We start from the raw sequence: 12518 nt of genomic DNA, 5'->3' as shown, positions 1-12518 counted from the left end.
CGATGTTAACTTTGCTGGAAGTAAACTCGACATCGACAATAGAAGTCATGAGAGAAATGATATTGTTAATAATTATGATTTTTGTGTGAGTAATATAAACTAGAGATCTATACGATGATTGTTGTTAAAAAAATATCAATGTCGAAAGATCCTTAAATTATATAATTGACATCTTTAATCATAGAACTCCATGATGTAATTCAAGATAATTAATAAAGAAACGAATAAAAAATATAATATTAATGTTTATAATAAAAATCATTGTTTGTATATTATATTTACAATTATTAGTATATGATATACTAGTATATATTTATTTAATATTATTAAAGTCCACTGATAACTATTCAGTTAATTATGCTAATAATTCTAAATAATCGGAAATACAAGATTAATTGGTTCAATAAATCATTGTTTGAATCTGTGACTATATATCATATATAGGAATTCCGAAAATTGGTGGGGGGACATGTGGCTTCACCACTGCTTAAGCCTTAAGATCTTTGTAATTCATACTTATTTTATCCAGCAAATAACCCGGAATTTCAGAAGATATATGATCATCTGCCATATAATATGCGATTATTAGATATACTATACATGATTGTTTACTTCCAATTTCCTAAAACAAATTAATTCTAAATATCTAATTACAACATACTAGTATATTTTTCTTAATAACTTCAATTTTGACATGCGCCAAGCCCACATTCTTGGACAACATACCACTTAGATTACAAAAATACAATATAAGCATTTGTTTATGACATTTAACGAAAACCATATTTTACTATTCACAAAAAGAATTGGGCTCTGTAATTAGATTGAAGAATTTAATTAATTGGACTATATCAAATTAGCCATAAAATCAAAGAAAATATCCTGTACACCAAATCCATTAAAAAAACAGAAAATAAAAAAAAATCTGCCCCTTGTTTCAAATGAAACCAGTGGCTATATTTTATTTGTTAAACAAAACATTATAGTAAATTAAATTTATTTGTGAGAAGAATATAGTAAAATATTGGTCTAAAATTATGCGAGTGTCCCCACCACCACACTCCACAGCGTGCGGCCCACGCGATGTACACGTGCCCCTATAAATACCCTATTCATTTCCCTCTTCCAAATATCCACAAATCACAGCGCGCGAGAGAGAGAGATGCAGACCCTGCAAGAAAAGGCGTCGGACTGTCGGAGTGGAGCGGGGTATCCCAAAACGACGCATTCATCAACCTCTCCACCAATTTCTACAACAGGTAAAATTGACATCACTATTCTAATTTTTCATTACAATTTTACTGGATATCGCTATTCCATCGTATTTCACTAAATTTATTGAGAATGGGTTGACGTTTGGAATTTTTGGATGAACTGGACCTTCCACAGCTCGGTAAAAAGTAGTAGGGTTTTTTTAGGGTTTATTCATTAACGGCATAGGAGAAGTAAAAAAGAATGAAACCAATAATTATTCCTTCTTATTTAGCTTTTAAAAAAATAATCTATTTAAAAAATAGGGTTTTTCATGGAAACTTGCTCTGCTCTAAGGCATTTGTTGGATGACAGAGTATATGATGATGAGGAAGAGTGGTTCCGATCAATTTTTGCAAATTCTAAGAAGGAAGATGCCATTCAAAATCAGTATGAATTCTTTATACAGAGAATGGGAGGGCCTCCACTGTTCAGCCAAAGAAGAGGTGACTGAAATTTGACTTCAATTATTGTGCCATTTCTTGTTACTGTAATTTCAATCTTATAGTATGCTGAGATTTTCATCATCCCCTTTACTAACTTGTAGTTAGTTAGATATTGTGTGATTTTACTGTTGAAATGGAAATCTCTATTGGTATGTGAAAGTGTCTCCTCTGTTCAGTATCACAAGATTCTTGCTTGAACCTTCTCTCTTGTTTTAGTACTCCTCTCTTTCTTGATGGAAAAATATAAACTTTCTAGATTATGGTCTTCAATGTGAGAACGTGACGCGATGATTCAAGTAATTGAAGTTAAACAATGACATAGCTGCTAAGCTTGAATGATCAGCTAGTTTCTTACTCATGTAAAAAGGTCCTCAACCATTAGGAAATCTGCACAAGATAGGATTATTTCATTACAAGCTCATTGGGTTTCTGTGTTATTCTACTTGTTGTAGTACCTAATTGTGTTTTGGCACTCATTCCTTGGACAGGCCATCCTGCCCTGATTGGTCGCCACCGGCCATTCCCGGTCACTCATCAAGCTGCTGAGAGGTGGTTGCACCACATGCAGGAGGCACTGGACACAACCAAGTATATTGATTCAGATTCCAAAACCAAAATGATGAACTTCTTTAGGTATCGCGCGATAGCACAACTCTACAACAAACTTATCTCCCAACTCACTTCGATTTCTTGAGTCTTCTGTGTTTTTGCACGATCATGATCCAATCTTTTTTTCCTGCTAGGCACACCGCGTTCTTCCTTGTAGCTGGAGACGAGCTGAAGAACCCGAAACAGGGGATTCCGTGCAAGCACGCAGCGTAGAAGAACCTACCATAATTTGCTCATTGATGGAATCCCTCCCAACCAAAATTGGTGATATTTACCTATTATTACAGCTGACTGAATAACCAGATTGTATGATAAAGAACATGTATCCCTCAACTTTAATCAAGAAATGAATGTTCTCCATTTCCCCTGTTTCAAAAATGTTAACTTGCTGCTTATGACATCACTCCTTACTCCTTTTTGTCATCATGAATGAATTTTGACTGTAAATATTTGATATTTAGTTACACGGTTTCAAACCTTTCTGCATATACCTTAGAATCAATATTTTGAAGTTCCTACATTGTTTGACTCATCCATCTTCATCTCATCACATGCAAAAAAGCAAGCTGAGTTCACAACTTGAGCATTCATTCCTCAATATACAACTAATACTATAAGCTTCAAGAAAAAAAAATCTTATGATATTTATTCACAAAAGAGGAAAAATAAGAAAACCAAAAATCTAGAAAAAAAAATGTAAACTAGGATTACATTGCATACAGTGAGATTTGGTGTGATTCATGCATCAAGTAACGAGGATCTCCTGAATTCATCTGGGTTGAATCTTGAAGGATTGGCATATCTGGCCGAGAATGATCGGTAGAGGTTGTCGCTGCCTGAGCCTTCATCGAAATTATGCATATAGCTATGCGGATCGTAGGTTTTCTCCGTTGCAAAGGGAGATTCTGAGCTTTTCTTCCTCCCTCTTTTGATCTTTCGCCAAAGCATCAGGCATTTGTGTCACTCGATGATGAGTATGCGTTTTGCCCTAATTTCATGCTTTTGCTGCGTGAGCTTTTCCATTTGCTTATGGAAGGAGACATGGTTAAAGAAGGTTGACGGATTAATCCTTTGAGTGAGAGAGAAAGATAGACAATGTGTGTGCATGAATATGTATGTTGATATTGGGTTATTGACCAATATATATTTTTCCAACAAATTTACTAATTTAATGCAATTTTAATATATTTTCACTATATTAAGGCCATCCACAATGGGGTGCCCTAAGGCGCGCCCTAAGCATTTTCTTCTATTTAAATATTTAAATAACTACAAAAATTGGGAAAAACCTTCATTTCATTTAAAAAATTAATACATTACAATACGGATTACAAAAAAATACGCAAACTCAGCGACGGCGGTTACGGGCCCACACTTCTTCAATCATGTCGTTCATGAGCTGCGCATGGTCGTGTTGATTGCGCATTGAGGCCTGTCTAGATAGAACTTCATTGAAGCCCGTCGCTAATCCTCGAGCAGGGGGAGCGGTCGCCGTGCTGGAGGAGTTGGATGCAATTTTGTCATCGGTCCAATCGGTGATGCTCCCACCTTCATGTTCGACTATTATGTTGTGCAAGATTATGCACGCATACATGACATCGGCGAGGATTTCCTTGAACCAGAGACGCCCCGACCCCTTCACTATTGCCCACCGTGATTGGAGCACACCAAATGCCCGCTCCACATCCTTGCGCGCCGCCTCCTGCTTTTGTGCAAAGAAAACTCTCTTATCACCAATTGGGCAGCTGATCGTCTTCAGAAAAACAGGCCACCGTGGGTATATGCCATCAGCCAAGTAGTACCCCATGTGGTATTGACGCCTGTTGGCAGTGAACTCGATGGTCAGGCCGTTGCCGTTGCATTGCTCGGTGAAGAGGGTGGATGAGTTGAGGACGTTGATGTCGTTGTTCGACCCGGCTACGCCAAAGTAAGCATGCCAGATCCAGAGCCGATAGTCAGCGACGACTTCGAGGATCATCGTCGGGTGGCTGCCCTTGTATCCACTAGTAAATTGGCCTCTCCAGGCCGCCGGACAATTCTTCCACTCCCAGTGCTTACAGTCGATGCTCCCTAGCATCCCAGGAAAGCCGTGCGCCGTCTCGTGCATTCTCATTAAGCCCTAGCAATCTATAGTCGTCGGCTTTCGCAAATATGTGTCGTTGTAGGCCTCGACAACTCCCTTACAAGATCTCTTCAGGCACTCGCGGCCTGTTGTATCCCTGACGTGGAGGTACTCGTCAACCATGTCAGCGCGGGTGCTGTAGGCTTACTGCCGGAGTGCAACTGTGCACTTTTGCAACGGCGTAAGCCCGGGTCTGCCGATGCCATCTTCCCGATACTGGAAGTATTCATCGCGTGACTGCAACGTCTGGACAATGCTGAGAAAAAGGTAACGAGGCATTCTAAACCGACGGCGGAAAATATCGGGCCCCACCGTGGTTGCTCGGCAAAATAGTCTGCAAATAAACGTTCGTGAGCTGCGGCGTGATCGCGTCGGACAGACTTCCGACGTCGAATAGGCCTGGGATCTGCTCCGCCGCCGCTGCCGTCGCCGCCTCCTCGCGTTGAATTATGGCTAAGCATTCCGCCATTGCGTCGTGCACGGCTGCATTTAAAGCTCGAGTCAAGGTCGGACTACCGTCCTCCGAGGAACTCCGGTCGTCGTCGTGGTTCATTTTGGCTTGTGAGATTTGGAGAGATGTGAGAGATAAGAGAACTGATGCAAGAAATGTTCGTATGAAAAATGGAATGATAATCGAGGTTTAAATAGACAAATTTCGAATTTTAAAAATAAAAAAAAAAATAAAAACTCGTTGCATCGTCCGCGCCCGACGCTTAGTCCGCGGACAAAGCGCGGACGATGCATCGTCCGTCGTCCGCGGAGCCACAGTGGGGGACGTCGAGCGCGCTATCGTCCGCCCCATTGTGGATGGCCTAAAGAATACAAACTAGTAGATGGAAAGACATCGTGAGTTGCCGATTAAAAAATTATTTTGTGTTATCTTATGATCTTATCAAATACTACTACTACTACTATGCATAGTTATAATATATTGAGATACAAAAGGATACCATAATTAAATTAATCAAATCAAATCAAACTTTATCAGATTAAATCGTAATAATACATGGAAATAATTATTACTCCATTTAAATCGTACTAAACAATATCTTTAGATATATGCATAAGGGGTGGGGTGTATTGCACTATGACATGTTTCGATGAATAGGGTATAACAACATAATTAATCTGGAAGAAGAAATTCAGCCCGAACACAGAATCAGATCAAGATAAGATTTTGTAATGTGTTTTTGATTGAAGATAATATTTAAATTGTTCATTTTGTCATTTTCTATTCAATGGAGTACTATTATGTGCAAGTATATGGCTTAACATACTGATAATTACTAATGGCTTATTAGTGATTAGTTTTATGTTTAATGCTTAATAAATTGATTAAGGTTCTTGACTATTATTAACATTGAACCCTCCATGTCGAATACCAAAAATAAACAAAGAACTCTGAAGATAGACTTAGATCTAGAAAATAAAGAATTTATCACTATAAATCGAGAAGACAAAAGAAACTCTTCAGAAATGCATCACATCACAACACTCATTTCTATGAACATCCACCTCCAAATATTCAAGAACAAACCAGAAGATAGAAACCATCCCAAAAGATAATCATATGGAGTAGAATCCAACACCATCAGACCCGAAAAATCAACTCCCATACTCAGAATATCCAGAGGAAGACGATAAACCCAACACACGAAACAGTGAAGATTGAACCTAAACCACTCCCGTTACACAGTAAGAGAGGTCCCGGAAAAGCGAACACACAACAAACGAACAAAAACTGATCTAAGTAACATAAATTCCCATAAAATGCCATAATGTTAAATAGCAAGAAATTACACATAAAAGCTGACCAAGTTAAAGAATTCTTGCAACAAATTACCAAGAAAAAGGGCAACAATGTGATATCACAATCCGATGAAACGATAACACATCATAATCCAAAACACAAGCTTTTCGTCATAATCAGAGCTTCAACAGATCGAATTGGGCAGTTCCCTCTATATAAATCTTTGCTCCCCACATATTATTACTACAATTAGGGAGCGCTTCAATATCTCAAGATTTCATATCAATGTGTCTTAAGGACATGCCAAATCTAATAAATACCTATCGGATGACGCGTGGACTCTCTTTTGAACTTCATTGTTGTCCTCGGCCCCTTGTCGTCAAAGAACTCATATACTCAACTAATGACTGGATGTTGAGGGACTGTAGAAGCATTTTATGTTCACATGAAATCTTCCTCGAGTTCTTGAAGGGATTTGTTGGTAGATGCTATGTCCTTGTTAGATGTCATCTTCTCAGCTACCATCAAGTTTTTGTAGCTCCTTAATTCAGCCTGCCTGTCTTTCTCAAGTCTTTCCAACTCCTCCTGTCGCTTCTGCAAAACATATAATCATATATAAGCATAACTAAGCCGCAAAAGAGCTTTTCAAAGTGACAATCAGTGAATTAGTTAGTTTGTCATTGTGGCAATAAAAAAATCTGTACAATCTACCAGAAAATTTACTTTAAGAAAACTAAGTAACAAAATATAGGTAACTTAAACATCAGATATGGGACAAGAACCTCAATAGAAATATCTCAACCAAATTACATTATACTCCACTTTTTTCTTCACTAAATTTTAACAAGGTGATAATCATTGCACTCAGCCACAGAAAATTAGTTGCAAGACATCTTGATCATTGCATGACCAGCAGGCACCATCAATCTACTTTCATGGTGCCATAGATGGGTAGTAGCCAGAGAAGCTCTACTGAGGTGAGGCCCGTGAGAGAGCAGAAAAATTAATTATATTTGTCCAGACAGTCAAGTAAGTACTAACAATATGAGCAGTGGATTTCTTTATGACTTAGTTTCTCAGACCTGGGGTAATATAATAGCTTGTTAAATTAACAAGTCCTAGAAAACTAAATACCCAGATGTTTTAGATACCCAGTCGTAGTTTAAGAGAAGAGAATTTCATACAGTTATGCCAACCACAATCAGAGAACAAAGGAAAACTGAGCACTGCACATTTCCGTAAGGAAAATTGATACTGCAAACAAAGACAACTTCAGGTAGCATACCTCATATATAGTTTTGTTAGAGACTTAGAGTCAGTGGAAACATTTCAATATGCATCTGATTAGAAGTGGCTCACTTATATAATCATGAAAAACCCTTGTGCCTATACCAAGAGGTAAAATCAGTAACCTTTTCACGGAGCTGCTGCTTCCTTTCTGCTCTTTCTGCTGCATTTACGGCCTCCCGTTCAGCTAATCACACAAAAAGAATTGCACTCATTAAGAAATTGGAAGACATTTTACTCGCATTCTACTTAGTTGTGTGCTTCAAGCTAAGAAAGGCATGCCGCAGAAAAAAAAATCATGTACAGAATAGCTTGACACTCTTACTGTCTAACATGAGAGTTTTTCACAATAAACAACAAAATACGAACCTTTTAGATCAGGAGTTCTTTCCACTTTGGTCCTGTTTAATCGGTTGATTATCTCATTTATTCGCTTTTCAACTCTCACGGTACGAACCTGGGTAATTAGAAGAACACATTTACTTTGACCTCTGGTATCAGATTTCAAGCCGTAGGAAAATACCCCATATAGTTATCATAAAAGTCACACAGACTAATGCTCACCATTTTAGAATTATAAAAACCAACTTGCCCAACATCCATCGATGCAGTCTTCTTAAGATTTTGCCAAGGAGTGTAAACAACATCGACATTGTTTACTTTATTTCCTGCAGTAACCATGATATTAGATTAGACAATATAACCATATGCCAAACAAATCAATCTTTTGCTTCAAACAAAAACACTCAGAAGTCCCAGCAAAATATACATAAGTTCGACAGACAAGCTACACTGAATAAAGTCGAGATGAAGAAAAACAAATTTTTGCCTTGGATAGAATTTGCTTTGACTAGTTGAGCACAATCTTCTAATACACCTTCAGATATATCATCAATAGTTTGACCCTTGTGCAATCTCAGATAAACGTGAGCCGAAGACATCTTATCCACGTGGAACCTGCATCATCAAATCATCCCTGTCAAGTAAGCTGCAGCAATTATTGAACAGCACAATAGGCCATATTTTAGAAGCATATTTGGCAGTCCTAGAGAGCTTGTTTAGGCAACCACCACGAATCCACAATAATGCATTGAGAAAAGGTTATCAAGGCTAAATCATCACGTGTTTTAGCATCCATTAGATTGAGCTAAAAATTTCATTCATTTAACAGAATCAAAAGCAATTCTTCCATATATACATCTTTTGAATTGCAATATAGACCTAAAGCTCCAAAACACATAAAAAAAGTCCAAGATTTCACCTTGCCCTAGAGTAATAACTGAAACAAATTATGATAGAACTACAAAAAATAGACCGAAACCTATACCTTTCTACCTAAAACCTGAAAAATTCAATCCCCTTAAGTATACACTACCCAATTAACCCTCAATCTAAACATCTCCCAAATATTAGAGCTCTATCCGTTCTAATTCCACACCACAGTCAATAAATTATCAACTCAACTTCCACCTAAAATATAAATGCACTACAATCAAAATAAGCTTCTATACAGAGCATAAACGTATCCTATCATATTACCAACTAAAATCTATCACCTTTCTCCCCTATTCCTTGTGCATAGACGCATCGGAAACAACTCCAGGAAATGAACTCAGAGTAATCCAACAATTGAGGTGTTATAATAAGAAGAAAAATAAAAAAATGATACCAAATATCTTCAGGAAATCCGTATTTGATGAGCTCCTCGTTCTCATACTTGTCGAGGCCCATGAATATGGTGAAATCCCCAGCCTCCGGGCGCACCTTGAAGTAGAAAACCATTCTCTCTATCTCTCTCTCTCTTCCTCTTTGTATCACTAGGGTTTGAATTCTGATGAATTTGACGATGGAATTAGAATATGAAGCTTCGCGGTGATGACTCTCTCATTTTCGCCTCCCTGTTTGTCCGTTTTTATTTAATAAATTATAAATATATGGAGTAATATTTTATTTTTTCCAATTGTACCGTTTTGTGCGATTGGATATCGAATGATTCGATCCGTTTTCGAACTTAATCCGATTGGTTAATGGGCCTATTTGTTAATGAGTGGGTCATAAAGCCCAAACTTACGGACATATCAACACTAGAGACAAGATTTTAAGGATTTGGAAACAGACAGCTCGAATAAAAGGCAACAGCTTTTATCCACTCACGTGCTCAACAAGTCGACGTCATGACTCATGTTCGAATCACCCGGAATCCCAAGACCATATCTAGTGGTACTTTAGCATTGATACGAGTATTAATATTTAGATATTTTAGGATTTGCATATCTATCCATATATTGGTTTTCTTATTCGTTAAATTAATACCTTCGGGGTGTGTTAGAGCATCCACAGCAGAGAGCACAATGTTGTCCGTTCGTCCGTGTCAGCGGCACGACATTGCTGTCCGCCGCTGCGCTCTTGCCCTAGCGCGGCGCTGCTCGATGCATCGAGCACGTCCGTGCCAGCGAGCAGCCGACGTGGCGCGTTCTGATTGGCCAACGACATTTTCGTTGGAAATTCAATTTTTTTAAAAGAAAATTGAAAATAATACCAAAATATATATATATATATATATATATATATACATATATATATATGTATATATATATATATATATATTTTTACAGTCCCAAAAAAATAGTCGTTTTTTTACTGTTTTTCTGTATTTTCTTATTTTATTTTTATTTTTTATCCCCATAATCATCTATAAATACACACATTCATCATCCATTTTTCACATCAAATCATCTCTCATTCATCTCTCATTCATATTTTTTCATATAACTTATCTACACCTTCATCTCTCGCTCAAACCCTCAAATGGATTTTACCCATCTCATTGCAGAAGCGGAGTGCGAAGAACAAGAATACCATGAACAACATTGTGCCGCCTATGAAGCCCATGTCGTAGCGAATACCCCCGCCCCTCCTCCTCAACCAACTAGATCAACTCGCCGCTACATCCATCGTGACCGTTAGGGAGCCAACGAAAGGCTCGTTGCCGACTATTTTTCCGACCAGTTGTGGTTTCTGGAAGATTACTTTCGGCGTCGTTTTCGCATGTCAAAACGTTTGTTTATGCGTATTGTCAACACATTGACCGCCCGTGTTGAATACTTTCAAACAAGTACAGACGCAGCCTGTCGGCAAAGTCTCTCGGCGTTGCACAAGTGTACGTGTGCCATCCGATAACTTGCTATTGGGTAAACGGCTGACCTCTTCGACGAGTATTTGCATGTCGGTGAGTCCACTAGAATCCTTGGCCTTAAAATTTTTTGCGAGGACGTTCGTTCAGCTTTTGGGGATGAAATCCTTCGGGCACCCACCATCGATGATTGCCAACGGTTGCTTCGTCTTCACGAAACAGTCCATGGTTTTCCCGGTATGCTTGGCAGCATTGACTGCATGCATTGGAGGTGGAAGAATTGCCCGACTGCTTGGAGGGGGCAACACTTAAGCGGCCACAAAGGCGGTGGCCCAACACTTATCTTTGAAGCGGTCGCCGACTACCGCCTATGGATTTGGCATGCATATTTCGGTGTTGCCGGATCCAACAACTACTTGAACGTGCTATATTCTTCACCACTCTTCAATGATGTGTTGAATAATGTAGCACCGACAGTCGACTTCACCGTCAACGAAAATGCATACCACATGGGTTACTATCTCGCTGATGGTATCTACCCAAAGTGGTCGACTTTCGTGAAGACGCTCAGCAACCCGCAACACCCGAGACGGGTTCTTTTTGCGCAACGTCAAGAGTCCGCTTGGAAAGACGTCGAAAGAGCTTTTAGGGTCCTTCAAGCCCGATTCAACATTGTGAAGGCCCCGTCTCGGCTGTGGTACGTGAAAAATATCACCGACATCATGTACACGTGTATTATCTTGCACAACATTATTATAAACGACGAAGGACCGAGGGCAGCTAGCTTTTATGACAAGGATGAAGCTGGAAGCTCAACTGCGAGGTCTCCCCACGCCGAGGTGTGCATACGACGATAGGTGAGATGATCGAAACAAGGCACACAATGCGCGATACCCGAACCCACGTTGAGCTACAAGAAGACATAATCAAACACATTTGGGCGAAATTCGGTCACGAGTAGTGGTTTTTTTTTTAATTTTATGAATTTAATTATGTAATTTTTAATATTTAGGATTTTAATTATGTACTTTTTAAATTTTAGGATTTGAATTATGTAATTTTTATTTTTTAGGATTCTAATTATGTAATTTTTATTTTTTTTGTAATTTGTAATATTATTTCGGTTATTTTTAATGAATTTTAATAATGTGGAAATGTTTTTATTTAAATTGAATAATAGAATGGTGGGACCCTTGAGCTTGTCCTTGCGGAAGAGCACGGATGTGGGTGTTGTGCTCTTGCCTAAGAGCATGGAGTAAAAGTGGGTCCGGGCCCACATCCGTGCTCGTTGGTAAGAGCACGGATGTGGCTGCTCTTATATTGCTAACTCATACTCTCTTTGTCCCACAAAAGATGTTATACTTGTTGGACGGCACAAGATTTTAGGAAGTTTTGTTTTGAGTGTTAAGTGGAGAGAGAAGATATAATATTTATATTAATGTGAGAGAGAACTTTTTCCATAAATGAAAATGTGACATCTTTACTGGGATAAACTAAAAAGGAAAGCGAGACATCTTTTATAGGACGTAGTGATTATTTAAATGGCTAACTACAACTAAATGATGGACATTAGATTTTTAAATTAAGGGCAATATCTATCATTTTCGAGTACCAATGTATCCAACAAAAAATGTTAATTAATGTATTTATGTCAATTAACACTAAAGTAGTTATAACTAACTTTTTAAAAATATATCAAATGTTCAAATGCATGTAACTATCTCAATTTAAATTATTTTTTCACACAACATATATCAAATTGAAGATAATTTTATAAGGATTCTAACGAGATCTCACTTGCATATGTTCCGATGTCAAAATTTGGAAAAAATTATTGAGTTTTCGTATTTTTGTAGTGCCAAATTAATGTAAACATAGCTAATAAAATATCTCGATTTATGCGTGTTATCCTTACATAAC

At 38.1% G+C, this 12518-nt stretch overlaps 1 protein-coding gene and 1 pseudogene across 1 annotated transcript; one reads left to right on the top strand and one right to left on the bottom strand.

Moving 5' to 3' along the window:
* Positions 1-1162: 1162 nt before the first annotated feature.
* Positions 1163-2690, top strand: LOC121778636 (annotated as a pseudogene).
* Positions 2691-6267: 3577 nt separating this feature from the next.
* Positions 6268-9375, bottom strand: LOC121779986 (coiled-coil domain-containing protein 25-like). The gene is made up of 6 exons (XM_042177489.1): positions 9135-9375; positions 8295-8422; positions 8030-8133; positions 7835-7922; positions 7591-7652; positions 6268-6772 (listed from the first exon to the last, which is right to left on the bottom strand). Exons 1-6 carry the CDS (start codon positions 9245-9247, stop codon positions 6620-6622), a joined length of 648 nt encoding a protein of 215 aa, XP_042033423.1. The 5' UTR covers positions 9248-9375; the 3' UTR covers positions 6268-6619.
* Between the last annotated feature and the right edge of the window lie 3143 nt (positions 9376-12518).

This window comes from Salvia splendens, chromosome 19, assembly GCF_004379255.2.
Source record: "Salvia splendens isolate huo1 chromosome 19, SspV2, whole genome shotgun sequence".
NCBI lineage: Eukaryota > Viridiplantae > Streptophyta > Magnoliopsida > Lamiales > Lamiaceae > Salvia > Salvia splendens.
The sequence above is the reverse complement of the archived record's forward strand: the minus strand, read 5'-3'. Positions and strand labels throughout refer to the sequence as shown.

What these genes read in the sequence shown, in the direction of transcription:
- LOC121779986 (XM_042177489.1), bottom strand. Translation starts at nt 9,247, where the DNA reads ATGGTTTTCTACTTCAAGGTGCGCCCGGAGGCTGGGGATTTCACCATA. An exon ending in CAAAGCAAATTCTATCCAAG is followed by an intron (nt 8,134 to 8,294) that starts GCAAAAATTTGT and finishes TGGTTACTGCAG; the next exon opens with GAAATAAAGTAAACAATGTC. An exon ending in AGCAGCAGCTCCGTGAAAAG is followed by an intron (nt 6,773 to 7,590) that starts GTTACTGATTTT and finishes TATGTTTTGCAG; the next exon opens with AAGCGACAGGAGGAGTTGGA.